This window comes from Neophocaena asiaeorientalis, unplaced genomic scaffold, assembly GCF_003031525.2.
Source record: "Neophocaena asiaeorientalis asiaeorientalis breed wild unplaced genomic scaffold, Neophocaena_asiaeorientalis_V1.1 scaffold606, whole genome shotgun sequence".
Lineage (NCBI taxonomy): Eukaryota > Metazoa > Chordata > Mammalia > Artiodactyla > Phocoenidae > Neophocaena > Neophocaena asiaeorientalis.
The window spans coordinates 512,513-529,501 of record NW_020173687.1 but is presented as its reverse complement, the minus strand read 5'-3'; the positions used below and the strand labels follow the sequence as shown (position 1 = coordinate 529,501).

At 59.1% G+C, this 16,989-nt stretch overlaps 1 protein-coding gene across 3 annotated transcripts in view; it reads right to left on the bottom strand.

The window, feature by feature from the left end:
• Window positions 1–8,611: 8,611 nt before the first annotated feature.
• The window catches only part of GMEB2 (glucocorticoid modulatory element binding protein 2), a 23,324-nt gene continuing 14,946 nt past the window's right edge, over window positions 8,612–16,989 (bottom strand). For 2 of the 3 annotated variants that reach the window (XM_024750340.1, XM_024750342.1), the window contains 6 exons: window positions 14,460–14,617; window positions 12,564–12,635; window positions 12,109–12,246; window positions 11,671–11,793; window positions 11,412–11,504; window positions 8,612–11,197 (listed from right to left, as the gene is read on the bottom strand). In XM_024750340.1, coding sequence (XP_024606108.1) covers window positions 10,539–11,197; window positions 11,412–11,504; window positions 11,671–11,793; window positions 12,109–12,246; window positions 12,564–12,635; window positions 14,460–14,617 — 1,243 coding nt within the window. In that variant the 3' untranslated portion in view covers window positions 8,612–10,538. The remainder of the gene's footprint in view (window positions 11,198–11,411; window positions 11,505–11,670; window positions 11,794–12,108; window positions 12,247–12,563; window positions 12,636–14,459; window positions 14,618–16,989) is intronic. The other variant, XM_024750341.1, reaches the window with a different exon arrangement.

The window sequence follows — 16,989 nt, the reverse complement described above, 5'->3', positions numbered from 1 at the left end:
AACGTATACAAAACATCCAGCTCCAGGAAAACATTCCAAACGTAACAGCAGAAACAGAAGACCCCTGGGTGAGCCTAACGGTAAATACGCAAGAGAACTGCAGGTTCCCGAGAGCCGCAATAGAACGCCTCTGACCCTGGGATGGATAAAGGGATGCAACACGACTGCTGCTGTCGACCCTTCCTAAATGGACCTAAGAGTTTAATGCAGTTCCCGTAAAAATGCTCAGACGAATTAGAGGGCAGATAAGCTGATTTTATTTTATTTTCTTATTTTTATCTTTTTAGCGTTTATTTATTTATTTGGCTGCTCTGGGTCTTAGTTGCGGCGTGCATGTGGGATCCAGTTCCCTGACCAGGGATCGAACCCGGGCCCCCTGCACTGGGAGCCCGGAGTCTTACCCACAGGACCACCAGGGAAGCCCCTGATAAGCTGATTTTAAAGTTCATTTGGAAAAGCACAACATAAACAAACAAGAAAAGGCAGGAAAATTATTACAAAGACGAGAACTAGGAAACTGAAGGAGAGAGAACACTCCCCAGTTCAGCATTACCCTGATACCGAAGCCAGACGAGGACGCCACAGGAAAAGACAGTTACAGGCTGCTAACACCCCTGACGAAGACAGACGCACAGATTCTCAGCAAAACATGAGCAAACTGAGTTCAACAGCACATTTAAAATGCTGGGCTTGTGGAAGGGCTACACCACGACATAACAAAGGCCGCATGTGACAAACCCACACTTAATTCGATGGTGAAAAGTGAAAAGCCTTTCCTTTCAAGATCAGGAACAAGAGAGGGATGCCCACACTCGCCGTTTCTTTTATTTATTTATTTATTCATTCATTCATTTACTTGTGGCTGTGTTGGGTCTTCGTTGCTGCGCACAGGCTTTCTCTAGTTGTGGCGAGCGGGGCTACTCTTCGTTGCGGTGCGCGGGCGTCTCATTGCGGTGGCTTCTCTTGTTGCAGAGCACGGGCTCTAGGCACGTGGGCTTCGGTAGTTGCAGCACACAGGCTCAGTAGTTGTGGCTCGCGGGCTCTAGAGCGCAGGCTCAGTAGTTGTGGCGCACGGGCTTAGTTGCTCCGCGGCATGTGGGAACTTCCCGGACCAGGGCTCGAACCCGTGTCCCCTGCGTTGGCAGGCGGATTCTTAACCGCTGCGTCACCAGGGAAGCCCACACTCACCGTTTCTTTTTTTCTTTTTTTTTTTTTTTAAGTGATTTTGAGCATCTTCTTACAGCTTTATTTGCTCTTTGTATTTATTTTTCTACAAAAGTTGCCTTCTTTGTATCTTTTTTTATTTCCGGACGCGCAGGCCCAGCTGCCATGGCCCATGGGCCCAGCCGCTCCGCGGCACGTTGGATCCTCCCGGACCAGGGCACGAACCCGTGTCCCCTGCATCGGCAGGCGGACTCCCAACCACTGCGCCACCAGGGAAGCCCCTCACCGTTTCTATTCAACAGAGTACTGGGGGGCCAAGTCCTCGGCCTCTTCAGCCCCTTTCCCTCCTCGCCAAGCAGGCGTCACACACGGCATCCTGGACCCCTCCTCCCTCCCTACACCCATCAGCAAGTTGATCCAGAACCAGATGCCTGCGTCCAAGTCTACAATCCTAAGCAGCCTCCCCGCTGGGTCCCTCATCCACATCCCTCCCTGCTAGGAGCACAGCCGTCCTCTCAAAACTCTGCTCAGGAATAAATGCAGAGGTCTAGGAAAGGACAGTGTATGCAGCCATCATAGTGGTAAGTGAAGCAGGACGTCCGTGTGGTCTCAAATTATCTCCCCAAGCTACCTACTAATTACAAAGGGAAAGCCATCAGTGTCCCCAGAGACAGGACAGCCTGACTTCATCAACCCCAGGCATGATGCGCCGCGGGGGACACAGCCTCAAAAACGCAGACCTCGGGCTTCCCTGGTGGCGCAGTGGTTGAGAGTCCGCCTGCCGATGCAGGGGACACGGGTTCGTGCCCCGGCCCGGGAAGATCCCACATGCCGCGGAGCGGCTAGGCCCGTGAGCCGTGGCCGCTGAGCCTGCGCGTCCGGAGCCTGTGCTCCGCAACGGGAGAGGCCGCAACAGTGAGAGGCCCGCGTACCGCAAAAAAAAAAAAAAAAAAATGCAGACCTCAACCAATCATGAGGAAGCATCACACAGACTCTGCGAAGGCCTCTCAGGACGTCAGTCCAGGTCGTGGATGACAAAGACGGAGTCGGCCCAGAGCGGAGAGACGAGGAGGTACAGAGCTGACCGCACCTCAGGCTCTAGAGGGGATGTCGGTCAGGAAGACACGTATCCGCATCTGCGAAGTCATTCGACAGTTACCATCTGAGTGCGGGCTCGGCGAAGGTATAATCACTGCAGCAATGCTGACCTCCCTGGTTTAATAATGAAGTGTGCGGGCTCAAGGGCATGGCACCTGCAACTTACTCTCTAAGGGTTCAGAAATAAAAGTTTAGGCATGTGACAAACCACATGGGACAAAATGGAGCACTGGTGAAGCTGGACGGAGCATATCGTTCTTTGCACACTTTTTGCAACTTCTGTGTACCTTTGTTTGAAATTACGTTAAATTAAAAGGTAAACAAAGCATCTGCTAACACCCTGGTAAAGCTGGACTTCCGCACGCACCCAGCATATTTCCAAGTGGGTAAAGCTCTTCCCCAGCCGCCCTCGCCGCAGCCTGAAACCCCTGGAAAAGCCCCCGATAGCCTCCCCAGCATCACCGCGGGTGGGGAGGCCCAGCCTGGAGCCCAGGCCTGTTTACCTGTGACGGGGGGGTCTGGTCCTCAGCTGGTGGTCCCAGCAGCCTCTGGTTACACCCACCGCAGCAGAGCTTTTAAGGTCTGGACCCTCCCAAGGTCACACTCAGGGACCCTCCCAGCTGGGGGGAAGGTCACACCTGGCCCTGGGCAAGCAGGTTGTTGCGTCTGTGGGTGGGAGGGTCCCAGATCTCCTCAGCATCCCAGGAGGGTCCCAGCTTAGCCCGTGGGGAGGGGCGCAGCCGTGAGGACCTCTTAGAGTTGTCCTTCCCTGTGGGGTCATGGGGAGAGGGTCATGGGGGCCGTATCCCACTGCGGATGGGGATGGGGTGGGGCATCTGACCGTGAGGTCTCACCCCCGCCGCGCGCGCTCTCTGTCCTGACTCCAGAACGCCTCTTCACCGCGGGTTCTCACCTCCACCCTGTGCGCCCACCCCCACCCTGAACCTTGCCTGGAGCCTCAGACCAGCCCACGGGAAGAGGGTGACCCTGGGGAAGATGCTGTCCCCGGCGGAGGAGCCGGTAGGGGGCCCCCCCACACTGCCGCTGCCCAGATCAGACCCCTTCCCTCACCTGAGGCCTGACAGCTCCTCTGATGCAGCACCTTGTGGGCTGGTCAGCTCCTCGCCTGTCCCATGGTGGCCCACTCCCCCACTCTTGCAGATGACCCGAGGAAGGGGCCTCATCAGGACCGAGGAAGCGCGGGGTGGGCGGGGCGCTTCCCAAGCCCAGAGGACAGTCTGCACGGGCAACAAAGCGGGGGCTCTCCTGTCCGGGGTCGGGTGATCTGGAGGGGGCTGCAGCCCCGGCTGACCCGGCCCTCCCCCGCCCCGTCCCCAACCACAGGGACTCAAGACCAAGGCCAGCACGCACCGTCCACCGAGATCGGGCTTCCAGTCAGGGCCTCGAGGCCAGAGCCCGCGTCCTCTCTGGAAACACAGGCTCCTGAGGCCAGAGGTTAGCGTCCACACTCCTGGCCCCTGGGTCTCGTACCTCAGCATGCAGCCCGCCTGCCACCGCCCAGGGGAGGTCCACTCCTAGCTGCACGGCCCATCTGGCGCCTCCAGGACCTGCAGCTGCAGGAGGGGATTGGTCTTTGTGGCAGATGCCGGCTTGCCGGGATCCAGAACACGCAGAGCGCCAGACAGAGCCACTGCCAGTGTCAGGAGAGCGCCGGACGGAGGGACGGGAGGGTCTGGGATGACCCAGCCCCGTACCTGTGGTCAACTGGTCTTAAAAAGGCACCAAGCCAGGGAAAGGGCAGCCTTCCCACCTGATGATGCTCAAACAAATGGATAAACGGAGGGAAAAATGTCACGAAAATGAGCCTCTAGCCCAGCCTCACCCTGCACAAAAATTAACTCAAAAGGGATCATCTGAATGTCAAAGCTAAACCACAAAGGTTTTAGAAGAAAACAAAAGAAATCTTCACAGCCTTGGGGTAGGCAAATATTTCTTTAAAAGACATGAAAAGCACAAAAAAGTTGATAAACTGGATTTCATAAATATCAAAAATGTCTTCTCTTCAGAAGATGCCAGTGAGAAAAAGGAGAAGGCAAGCCATTGACTGAAAGAAAATATTCAAAATACACATATCTGATAAAGAACTGTATTCTTTTAATCTTAAAACTCAGTAATTATGGGGCTTCCCTGGAGGCCCAGTGGTTAGGACTCCGCACTTCCACTGCAGGGGGCGCAGGTTCCATCCCTGGTCGGGGGATGAAGATCCCACCTGCCGCGTGGTGTGGCACCCCCACCCCACACACACCAAAAAAAGCCCAGTTTTCTTAAAATGAACAAAATATTTGAGCAGACACTTCATATAGAAAAATATACAGATGACCGAAAAGCACATTAGAAAGGTGCTCAAGTCATTGGTCACCAGGGAAATGAACATAACAACCCAACGAGATACCACTTAAAACCCTCAGAAAGATTGGCAATACCTTCTGAAAGTACTGCTTTTACAACACGTGAGGCACTCTGAACTTTCTATCCTATTCTGTTCTACTATGTTCCATTCTGTTCTACTGTAGTCTATCTATTGTATTCACGTTTAAGAAAACACGATGTTCTAAAGTGATTTCACAAACACTAAAATGTGTTACCACCTGTTTGAAAAACAATAACCAAGAAGCTATATCAACTATTAACCTAGTAACCTAACCTTAAAGTATATAAAGGACCCAATTTGATTTCTAGGTTTAGTGGAATCCCAATCAAAATCTCAGCAAGTGGGCTTCCCTGGTGACGCAGTGGTTGAGAGTCCGCCTGCCGATGCAGGGGACGCGGGTTCGTGCCCCGGTCCGGGAAGATCCCACATGCCGCGGAGCGGCTGGGCCCGTGAGCCATGGCCGCTGAGCCTGCGCGTCCGGAGCCTGTGCTCCGCCGCAACGGGAGAGACCACGACAGTGAGAGGCCCGCGTACTGAAAAAAAACAACAACAACGAAAAACAAAAAAAAAACTGGGCAAAAGACCTTAACAGACCTCCTTGCCAAAGAAGATATACAGATGGCAAATAAGCACACGAAAAGATGTCCCCATCATATGTCATCAGGGAAGTGCAAATTTAAGCAATGAGACACCACGACACACCTATCGGAATGGCCCAAATCCAGAGCGCTAACAACACCAGACGCTGGTGAGCACGTGGAGTGGCAGGAACTCCCGTTCGCTGCTGGTGGGAACGCACAATGGTGCGGTCACTTAGGTGGTGTCACTTGGGCGACAAAACTAAGTATACTCTTACCGTGGGATTCAGCAATCATGCTCCATGTTATTTACCCAAAGGAGCTGAAAACTCATGTCCACACAAAAACCGGCACACAGATGCTTACAGCAGCTGTATTCATAGTTGCCCAAGCTCAGAAACAACCAGGATGCCCTTCAGCAGGTGACGGGTAAATAAACTGTGGTCCCTTCAGACAGTGGAATTTTATTCAGCACTAATTGAAATGAGCTCTCAAGCCGTGAAAAGATGCGGAGGAACCTGAAATGCATTTAACCGGTGAAAGAAGCCGATCTGAAAAGGCTACAGACTGTATGATTCCAACTCTATGACACTCTGGAAAAGACAAAACTATGGAGACAGCAGAAAGATCAGGGGTTGCCAGGGGCTGGGGGGAGGGAGGGATGAACAGGCAGAGCGGGACGTTTAGGGCAGTTAAGCTACTCTGTATGATACTGTAAAGGTGTATACACGTCATCTTACATTCGTCCAAACCCGCAGAACGTACACCAAGTGTGGGCCCTGATGTAATTTCGGACTCTGGGTGATGATGACGTATCCACGCAGGCTCACTGGCTTTAACACATATCCCACCGTTGTGGGTCGTTGAGGAAGCTGCGCCAGCTGGAGGGGGATGGGGGATGGGGGATGGGAAATCTCTTATTTTCCACCCAACTTTGCTGGGAACCTAAAACAGATAAATAAATAAATAAGAATAATAAATAAATACATAATAAATTTTAAAGTATTTTATTTAAGGGATGTCAAACCAACGCACCAACCAAGAGGGAGACTGTGAGTCATCTCGCTCAGAAACCGATGGATCAAGCTGAACAAAAAACATACACAAGTAAGGAAATGCCAAACAGCACAGTTAAGCATCTGATCCAACAGACGCAGAACCCACTCAGCCAAGAGAAAATACACGTTTTGTTTTCAAGCACACGTGGCCGTTTACAAGAATCGATGTGGTATGGGCACCCGCTGGCGGACACATGTCATCACATATGGGTGCTGGTGCCCCCTGAGACGGAGGACCTCAGGCAGGGCTGTGTGGGGGCTGGAGGGACACGGGGAGATGGGGACCACGTGGGAGAGGGCGGGGCCCCTCTTGAGGACATCTGGCATCTGGCCCCGCCCCCGGGGCCCGTCTGGTGAGCCCTGCTGCAAACAGATGGCCCCTGCCCCCTCGGGTTCCTGTGCCACTCTGCCCACAAGGAGTGCTCAGACACACTGGGCAGGAATTCGCTTGAGGTGGGCAGTGCCCTCGTGCCCCAGCCCCTGGGAGGGGACGGGAACTTCTGTCCGCCCCCTGGCTGTGCTAAGAGGCTACACCCGCACCCGTGACTCTCTTCAGTATGCTTTCAGTGATCAAAGAACCGGTTTTTGAGGGTGATCTGCAAATCGCTGGAGGAGAAAAGTTGACCCGAGGTGCCCCCACCAGGAGGTTGCCCCGCCTTCAAGTCCCCACCCTTTCCGGACCCTGCTCTCCACCGGCGCTGCTCTCCCTGCCGGGGTTCCATCCAGCCCAAGGCTGCAGGAACCAGTGCACGCAGGCCGAGGATGAGGGAGACGCCGGGTCCACTATCAGTTTGGGACGCAGAGAAGGAAGCATCAAGTGCCGTGAGGCAGGGTCCTCACTCCCGGGTCCGGGCGCTGGGTGCAACGGCCCCTGCTGGAAAGCCACCCTTCTGAGTTTCGGGGTGCTTCCGTGCACACCCTCTCTTGCAAGAACCAGGGGTTAACAAGCTCTCGGCTGCATTCCCGCCCCGCCCCCGCCCATGCTGGCTCACCGGGGCCCACCGTCCCTGAGGCATCTGTGGGCACCCCAGATCTGATGGCCCAGGACATAGTTCTGGGGGCATCGCCATCCACCCAGCTGCTCAGGCCAGCCTCCTGAGACCTCACCTCCAAGACACAGCCCCTCCATCACGCTGAGCCACGGTGACTGCTCCGCTCCGGCCTCAGGCCTGCCCCCTCCCTCCCACTGCCCACTCTCCACACGTGGTCTCTCCTGCCTGCCCAGGCGCTGACACTGCCCAGGGCCCCTCAGTGTGCTCTGCCCCTGGAGTGGCTATGCCCTGTTCACGGCCCTGGACACCTTCCACTCCCGACATGCCCCCTTGCGTGGTTCTCAGGCCACAGGAGCCAGGCTCAGAGGAGTCAGTGGGGTCCTGGGCAGGCCCCACAGCTGAGAACACGGGAGCAGCCAGTGGGAGTGGGCGGAGGTGGGCGGCCGCCTGCCTGGGCTGCAGAGCCTCCCCAAACACCTCGGCCACGGACACGGGCGAGGAGGACCCTGCGGCGTGGCCAGGGGCTTTCCTCCTGAGGAGTGGGGATGGGGGATGGTGGTCACGTGACCCCTAGAAAGGGCTGCGTGGAGATGCAAGAGACCGAAGACACAGAGGGACCCACAGCCTCTCCAAGGACCAGCCTAGGCGGTCAGCTCAGTCAGCAAATGCAGCTTCTGATCAGGACCAACCAGAGAGAGCCAACGTGTCCCCCAAGCCGGTCATGAAGGATGCCCCCCGCCAGCCCCTCCCCCCACAGGCCTCCGCAGCGTCGGCACCGCCCCGAGGCGAGCCCTCTGCCCATTCTCTGTCGGGGCTTGAGGGCGAGAGAATGGGTGCTGGGGACGATGGGCAGGAAGACCCCAGCCCTGGGCACTGGCAGGAGCCTCCGACCCGGACGTACAGGGAGCCCCGTTCCCACACCGGTCCTACACCTGCTCCGGACAAGTGGCTCAACCTCTACCACGTGGAGGGGTCATCAGGCCGTGGCCCATCAGTGCGGCAGCCCACGTTTGATTCCAGGACCCAGAGGCCTCACCGCTGCCTGTGAGCAGTTAAGCCCGAGCACCCTCACGTGGGAGAACGCAGAGCTCGGCCCACTGGCCGTGGCCTGCTGGTCATGGCGACTCCAGGCAAGTTCACTGCACACGGGGGAGATCCAAGGCCAGCCGCTCGACCTCAGGGCAGCAGAAGGGCCGTGGGCCCCCGGACCACCCTCTCCAGAGCAGGCTGGGGAGCGGGCAGGCACCGCCCCCAGGGGGCACGTCCCCATGTCACCCACCCACTCACAGCCTCTCATCACCAGACACACACACGTTATGAAAAACGTTTTTATTTTAAATCAAAGTACCAAGCAGATACTTGCAAAACAACATACAAAGTAGAACTCAGATGCCTCCCTTCCCCAGGCTGCCTCCGAGCCCCACAGATCCGGTTCTACCTTCCCAGACGCCCGAGCCGGGACAGCCTGCACGCGCCCAGTGGGTGGAAGGGGGAAGTGGCGGGTGGCGACAGCGAGATGGCCCGACCCCACAGCGGGCTGAGGTTTCCTGGAGGACAGTGGGCCCCTCCCCACACCCCGGGTTCAGGGCCCGCCAGGTGCCGGTGTCCGCCGGAGCAGCTGTCGGTGGCTTCCGTCCGTGTGGCTCTGAAACCAACTCTCCTCCCGGTGCCACGTGGCCTGCGGGCGGGGCGGCTTCCGAGAGGTGGCAGGTCTGACCGGAGAGGCTCCAAGCACAAGACGCCCGGCTCCACTCGCAACGCGTTCTGATATGGTCTGAGCCAGACTCGGGACGGGCTGGGCGCCTAGTCCACGGGCTCCCACCACACGTGTATCAGAGACGCGCCTGGAAGAGGAGCGTGTAGCAAACAGGGAAGTGACACCGCGCTGAAACCAGCAGGCCCGAGACAACGGCCAACCAGACCTGACAGAAACAAAACAGCCTCAGTGCTTGATGCGGGGCGAGGGCGCTGAGGTGGGGTCCGGGCCACCTGACAGACGGAAGGACGGATGGACGGATGGACGGAGCCCAGTTCCCTTCAAAGTGCGAGGCGGGCTGTGGCTTCTCTCTGGGTCTCCACAGGTGACAGACAGGAGGCCCAGGGTGCCCGTGGGGAACCACTGCTGCAGTGGCTCAAGGCCTGCAGGAAGGCCCCTCCCTGGTCTTCCTCCTGAGTCCACAACCGACTGGCCCACGGACATCCTTCCCGCGAGCATCTGGGTGCCCCCACCTTACCCAGCACTGGCCCCGAACGCCTGCCTCCAGGAGGGGGCCCCACCAGCACGCTGAACACAGGGGATCACGAGCCCTGACCTGAGGCGCGTCCCAACTGGGAGTGAACCCTCCAGAGCCCCTGCTTGTTCTTTCCACGCGCCCTCCTCAGGCCAAAGCCGCGGGGGACGCCCACCATCTCGCTCCCCTGGGGCCTTCCTGACAGTCCCTGTGTACAAAACACTCTGGAACCCAGAACAGATCGGGAAGCCTAGGCACTCAGCGTCGTTTAGGTTGAAAACACTATAAACCTGACTCTTCCTAGAAGCCTACTAAGAAGTTCACTTAAAAATACCCCCAGAGCGTGTGCAATGGCCCCTGAGCCCCTGAGCATCTGCCAGGCAGGAGTGGGGGCGGGGTGCCCCCCCCGGCCTGTGCTGCTCAGGCCCCTCGGCCCCTCTGGCCAGGCAGGTGCCCCGGGGTCTGCACCCCGACCCCTGGGTGCCCTGCAGCTCCACCTGAGCCACCTGCAGACCTGCAGCACCACTGATGCCTGTTCCAGAGATGGGAGAACAGGGTGCTGGCCACACTAAACCTACAGAAAACTGTGGGAAGAAACCAAATCCATAGGATCCATGGGTTTCCACACTTGGGGACAGTTCCCAAGACATGTGTTAGTAACGGCCTAGCCCAGCCGGTGGGCCGAGGCCCCGCTCCCCGCCCTGTTTCTGCTGCCAGCTGCACCTGGGCCCCCTTGGCCTCCCCGACCTGGCTCCTGACCAAGGCCCCACATGTAAACAGTATTAATAAGCAACAGATGGAAAAATATTATTTCCCAGAAAACAGGGGAGGAGGCTCAGAACCCGGGGACCCGTCTCAGGCCGCTGCCACGTCCCTCTCCTCTCCGTCTGTTTTGGCGTTTCCTCTCTTTGGTTCAGCAGCCCCGCGTGGCCCGCCAGGCGCCGGCGCTGTGCTCCCGGCCAGCCACGGCCTGCGGAGAGGCGGCCAGCCCTGTGCTCACGACGGGCCTCGCCCTCCGCCAACGGCTACTTGTGCTCGTGGCCCTCCGCCATGGCGGCCACCTCGATGGTGGCCGTGTGCTCCTCGGGTCCCGGGGCGGCCACGGCGCTCTCAACAGCCCCCGTGGGCACCGTCACAATGGTGCTGCCCCCGGGCGACACCTGGGCCACGTTCTGCAGGGTGGGGCCCAGGCCGGGCAGGGTGAGCAGCTGCAGCGGGCTCACCACCTTGACCACAGTGCTGCCGTCCTGCATGGCGGCTGTGCTCAGGACCGTGAGGCTGGACGCGTCCGGGTGGATCTCCACCGTGCTGGGGAAGGTGGTGCCCGAGGAGGCCAGCACCGTGTAGCCCCCAAGCAGCGGCGAAGCGGGGGAGCTTGCCGGAGCAGCCTGGGGCACGGCCTTGCCCAGCATGGGGGAGGGCAGGGTGGACACCACTTTGCCCAGCGGCACGCTGGTGAGCTGGGAGACGGGCACGCCGGGGGTCAGGGCGATCTGGGCGGACTGGGCGAGCACCTGCGAGGCGATGGCGGCCGGCCCAGACGTGGCCCTCGCGAGCCGGGGCCGCTTCGCGGGGGGGGGCAGGGAGACGGGCGTCAGCGTCATGAGCACGTTGCTGAGGTGCTGCGACTTGTGCTTGAGCTCCTTGGCCCGGCGGCGGTGCTCGTCACACTGCTGCTCCAGGGCTGCGGCGACAGCGACAGGGCGTGACGCGGGGCACCGCGGGCACCCACAGCCTGCCTGGCCGGGGCCTGCGCTGACTTGGGGCCTGACCCTCACGTCCTCACGGTGATGCTCTGTCCCGTCCCCCACGGCCCTTGCAGTGACACTCTGTGTGGGGCCTGCTCTGATGGGGACCCACCGCTCTGAGGAAGCAAAAGAGTCGTCCTGAGCAGCTACCTTGCTCCGCCCGATGTGGGGACAGGCCTCCCCTGTTCTCTGTACTGTTTCCAATCATCCTAGCGCTCGCAGGAAAGCTGCCTTGGTGACGTACTAAGATAAGGAGGGCACAGCGTAAGCAGCCTGTCTCACGCGTGGCCGCAGGCACCCCCCCAGGAAGGTGCCACCTCACAGGCGAACCGCGGGGCCGAGGGTGAATTCACCGGAAGCCTGGCTGGGGTCATCTCAGGGTCACCGACCCCGCGCAAGGCCAGCGTACCTGCCAGGTCGCGGGCGTACTGCTCCCGCGAGCGGTCCATCTGGCACTTGTGGCTGGCCAGCACCTTCTTCACGAGGTCCAGCATGCCGAAGTTCTGCACGATGTTGTTGAGGAGGACGGCGTCTACAAGGGCAGGGCGAGCACACGGTGAGAACGCACCAGCCCACAGCAGGCTCTGCGGCACTCCACGCCCCCCGGTGAGATGAGGGACTGGGCCCAGCAGGTTCCTGATTCCCGGGCTCAGCGTCGTCCCAGTGGCAAGGAGGGACCTGGTGGGAACAGGCTAACTGCCCACCCCCGCCAACGTTGCTGGGCTCAGCTCGGAGCCAGAAGGAGCAGGCTGCACCCACGGGCATCCTGAAGCCGCCCACCACCGCCACCACCACGAGCAGAAGAGGCCTCTGGGCCCACAGACCAGGGCAGGGCAAGACCGCTCACCTTGGAGCTGCAGGGGAGGGTCCTGGACCCGCTGCTGCAGACCCTTCATGGTCTCCACCAGCTCCTGGTGGAACTCCTGTATGACCTCGTCCAGCAGGCCTGCGTCCTTCAGCCCTCGCCAGAAGGCAAACGTGTCATCTGTGAGAGAAGGAGCGGCCCAGAGATGGGGAGTCCTGCACAGGCAGCCCCACCGCTGGTTCCAACCACACGGAGGAGCAAAGAACTGCCAGGAGGACACGGCTCTGAGGGGCAGTAGTGCCCCCCACAACCATATGCGCAAGTCCAGTGGGTGGGCCCTGCACTTCCTGCAAGAGGACGCCCGGCAGGCGGGACCAGCCGCAGATCGGAGCCCCGCCCCAACGCACCCCCTCGGTGAAAAGCCACGGGAAGGCCCCGCCCCCGCCACGAGAAGCCCAGGAAGGCCCCACCCCCACCGTGAGAAGCCCAGCCCGCACCTCCGACGGCTGTGGTCCAGTCCCCAGGGTCCTCACAAGTCTCGATGGTGATAGTGGCAGGAGCCCCGTTCACTGCAACCAAGATGAGCCCGGTGAGCTTCGCCTGCGACAGGCCAGCGTCCCACCCACCACCCACCCCAGCTCTGACTCGCCGCCGCCACCCACATTTTCACAAAATTGACTGAGCTGCACGAGCACAACAGAGCATACACGTGCCCTGCGTTCTAAACTCACTGTTAAACATGTAAAAAGAAGGAGCTGGAACATGCCTCCTCAAACCTGTCCACGTGTCCTCAACATTCTGCTGTCCTCGTCACGGTCACAAGCTTCTACAGCCTGCTGGCCAGGGGCCACAGGCCAGCCCTTCTGCCTGGCCTGCTCTTGGGGTCTCTGTCTCACTGACACTAAGCATCCATCTCAGCAGCTACCATGTTTCCATTTTTGTAAATCAGAAGTGGGACTTAGAGATGCAAGCCACCCAAGCTGGTTCACCTCTGACTCCAGTGTCTGCAGAGTCATGGACACAGTTTGGATTTGGCCATTTGGGGCTTAGAAACAAGCCTGGAAACCTAACCTCTGGGTAAGCTCTCTGACCTCATGCCAGCCTCTTTCACATCTGGCAAAGACGTCGTGCTGGGGATGTTAGATGCCTGAAATAGCTCCTTCTTAGTCTGGGCTGGTGCAGAGAGACAACTCAGGTGTTCTGAGGACTCTGGCTGAAGAGACCACCGTGGAGGTGAGTTTAAGCAAAGCGACACACCATCCAAGCCACCCAGGGACAACAGGCTTCTAAGAGCTAAATCCCAAACCCCATGTGGCCTTTACCGGACACGGCGCTCTGACTGGAGCGTCAGCACCCAGAGCCTTCCTGGAGATCTGTCACTGCGGCCGCCTCTTACAAGGCAGAACAGAGAGTCTGGACCCAATGACCCGGAGGAGGCCCTGTTCCCACGGAAGCCACCGGCCCACCAGGAGTGCTGTCTCCCTGTGTCTCCTGGGGGCGGGGGCGGGGGCCTTACCGTGACCCAGCCCCTCCCACACTGTGTAGTGCAGTCCCAGGGCCAGCCCTGACTGCCGGCAGCCTGCGTGTTCCTAGAGCTCCTGGGAGGGACTCCCAAACTGGGCCAGCTGCCAGCCCGTGCAGGTAGGGGCAGGGACTCATTTGGGGTGAACCCCAGGACCTCACTTTGCCCCCGAGCCTCCCTCTCCATCCTCCTAAGTACAGGACAAGGCCCCTTGACCAACCACCGTCTGGTCAGCCATAAGGACAGTCCCTGGCCACACGGCAGCAGGCCCAGACTGACCTGTGGAGCAACAACTTAGGGACAATGCAATTCCCATCACAGGAAAGGTAGCGCCACCAAGTTATCAATGGGCAACATGAACAGGGAACTTGGGACCGGATTTCATGCTAACTTGTTTTAAAAAGAATCTCTGTATTCAAAAATCTGGAAAGAATTCCAGGAAATGTTCAGTCCTTCTACCAGTCAGAGCAACAGATGCCAACGCAGAACATCATAAACACATCAACAAATCTCAAGTTGCAGGGAAGTGCACGAGCCGGAACCAAGTGCCATGGGGAGCGGCCCCAGGGCAAGGACAGATGGCAGACCCGGCGTGTGGGGCGTTCCCTGAACTGGTCAAAGCTGGGGGTGGGCACTGGACGTTTGCTCTGTTATTCTTCATACTTTTCTCCACACGTGAATCATTGCATTTTATGATAAAAACGGCTTAAAGAGGAAGTACTTCAGCCTTCCCTGTGGGTGGGACAGCGATTCAGCTAGACTTCCTCGGTGAGGAAGGAGGTGGCTGCTGACCCCTGGGGCCTGGAAGGGACAGCTGAGTGGACGGGGAGGCCCCACTTGTGGCCGGCAGCAGAGATAGCCCAGCACGTACCGTCGGCCGTGGCAGGCGTGAGCGGGATGTACTCGGCAGGCGTGGGGCTGCCCAGGGATGCACGGGCCCCCGAGAGGTCGATCTTGGTGCTGCGGCAGGTGTTGGAGCAGACCCTGTCATGCTGGTAGAAGTCCAGCTCCCCGGAGTCCATGATCTTCCTGTGCAGAGGAGGGCGGGGTGTCAGCCACGGAAGGCCTGCCCCGGGGTGGGCCCAGAGTGGTGTGTCTGCGTCGGCAGGATCCACCGGGGCTCCCGGGCAGGCCTCTCCAACACCCCAGCACAGCTCTCTCAGGTGGCGTGGGGATGCCTGCGTGTGGCTCTGTCCACAGGAAGGGCGACCACAGTGGCTGGTGCTCCGAGGGAGGTGGCTGTCCAGAGATGCCGGTCAGCACCGAGGGGCTGGGCCTCTCCGAGATGCCCTGCTGCCCACCAGCCCCGGGGTGGGGGGGGACGACTCAGGGCCAGAAGAGGTGCTGACGGCGGCACACCCGCCTGGTGCGTGGCCCAAAAATCGAGACCCTCCAGAAGCACCAACAGCACCAGCGCCTCTGGATTCTCGCTGTATCACCTCCCAGCCTCAGTTTTACCAGGAAGGCACCACATGTACCCTGCCTGCTGGGACGCCCCCCAGGCCCTCCTCTCTGGCCTCTCCCAGAGGTCCTGGGCTTCAGTTCGGTGCATCTCAACTGGCCCGCCTCGACCCACGAAAGGATCGGACGGCTCTGGGGCTGCCGCCCACCTCGGCCTTGGGGCAGCGTGAACGCGCTGGCTCCGGGGAGTGCAGCAGATGGCACCTCCCGGCGGTGCTCTTCCAATGAAACAGTCACAGCCGCACCACCAAGATACTCACGCCCGGCGGCAGGTGGGGCTGAGAGAGGAAAGAGCTGGGTTGATGGGAGGGTGCAAAGCTGCTCCGGGGGAAGGAAGGGGCTCCCCAGGGAGAGTGACAGGGCTCCCACGGGCTGCAGGCACCCAGGGCAGCAGACATGCCCAAGGACAGCAAGAAGCCGCTTCCCCCGGGAATAAACACAGGAGGGAGAGGGGCCCCTTCAGCAGCAAAGCAACCAGATCCCGCCCCTCTGGACACCATGAAAAACCATGGCTGTCTCTGGACAGGCACGCAGCAGGGGCCAATTCGGAGGGGCGAGCCGTTACCACCGAAGCAGGAAATGTTAGAACACGGAAATCAGGCATTAACGCTCCTGGGGGTATAAATACAAAAGCCTAGTCTGTCCTCAGCCTTCTTGGAAGCGGCATCACCCTTCCCGTTTCACAGGTGGAAGGGAGGAGCTCCGAAGGCCACCCGTGACAGGCCACACCCACCAGGGCGGCTGGTGGAACGGGCACCGCAGAGGGCCCCACGGGAGAGCCTGAGCAGGACACTCCAGACCCTCGACATTCCAGGACCTGATGTCGGTGTGAAGTAGCGAAGAGCCAGCCTGAAGCTTCCCACCAATTCCTACTTAATTTCAAAGGGAAGACGAAGTGTACAGGGAGAAAGGTGAGTGGACGCCACACCAAGACCCCGCCACCAACAAGGGAAGCCGATGGGGCGCAGGCCAGCAGGACTGACTCTAAAAACAGGAAAGTTGGGGCTCTAGGCCAAGACACCCTGAAAGCGTCAACGCCACGACTGTCACAAGGTCACAGGAACAGTGCAGCGTGCAGGAGACCGATGCTGCCAGTGAACAAAGACAGTCCGGACAGGACCCTTGCTGGCAGACTGGTCATCCAGAAGGGACAATGTCTGGACAACTGGACAGACCAACACACAGCAGCTTAAAGAAGCGCAGGCTCAAAAAAAAAAAAAAAAGAAGCGCAGGCTCTCAACAGGGACCCGAGTCTGGAGTGATGGTGGGAGACACACGGGGGTAGGCGCTGCCTCAGGAGGAAGAAGGCTGCCCTGGCCACTGTCCTGACGTGCAGACAGCTTCACGGCCAGTGCCTTCCTGGTGACACAGTCACAGGTGCCTCAGTAAGGGACTGGTGGCGATCAAACCAAGACAGAAAGGGCTTCCCTGGGGGTGCAGTGGTTGGGAATCCACCTGCCAATGCAGGGGACACGGGTTTGAGCCCTGGTCCGGGAAGATCCCACATGCCACGGAGCAACTAAGCCTGTGCGCCACAACTACTGAGCCTGAGCTCTAGAGCCTACGAGGCACAGCTATTGAGCCCACGAGCCACAACTACTGAACCGACGCTGCACAACTACTGAGGCCTGCACCACTCCTAGAGCCCGTGCTCCACAACAAGAGACGCCACCGCAGTGAGAAGCACGCACACCGCAGCGAAGAGTAAGCCCGCATGCAGCAACAAAGACCCAATGCAGCCAAAAACAATAAATAAATTAAAAAAAAAAAAAGCAAGACAGAAAGCCCTGCAAGTCTGACAGGGTCACGCGCTGGCAGGGGTGTGGGCGACCCAGCCCCAGGACACTGTCCACAATCCTCACGTAGAAAATGCCCCTCATCTTCAAAACGCAACACCCAAGGAAAAAGCAGTGGCCACAGTGCTCCCAGCCACAGGGTCA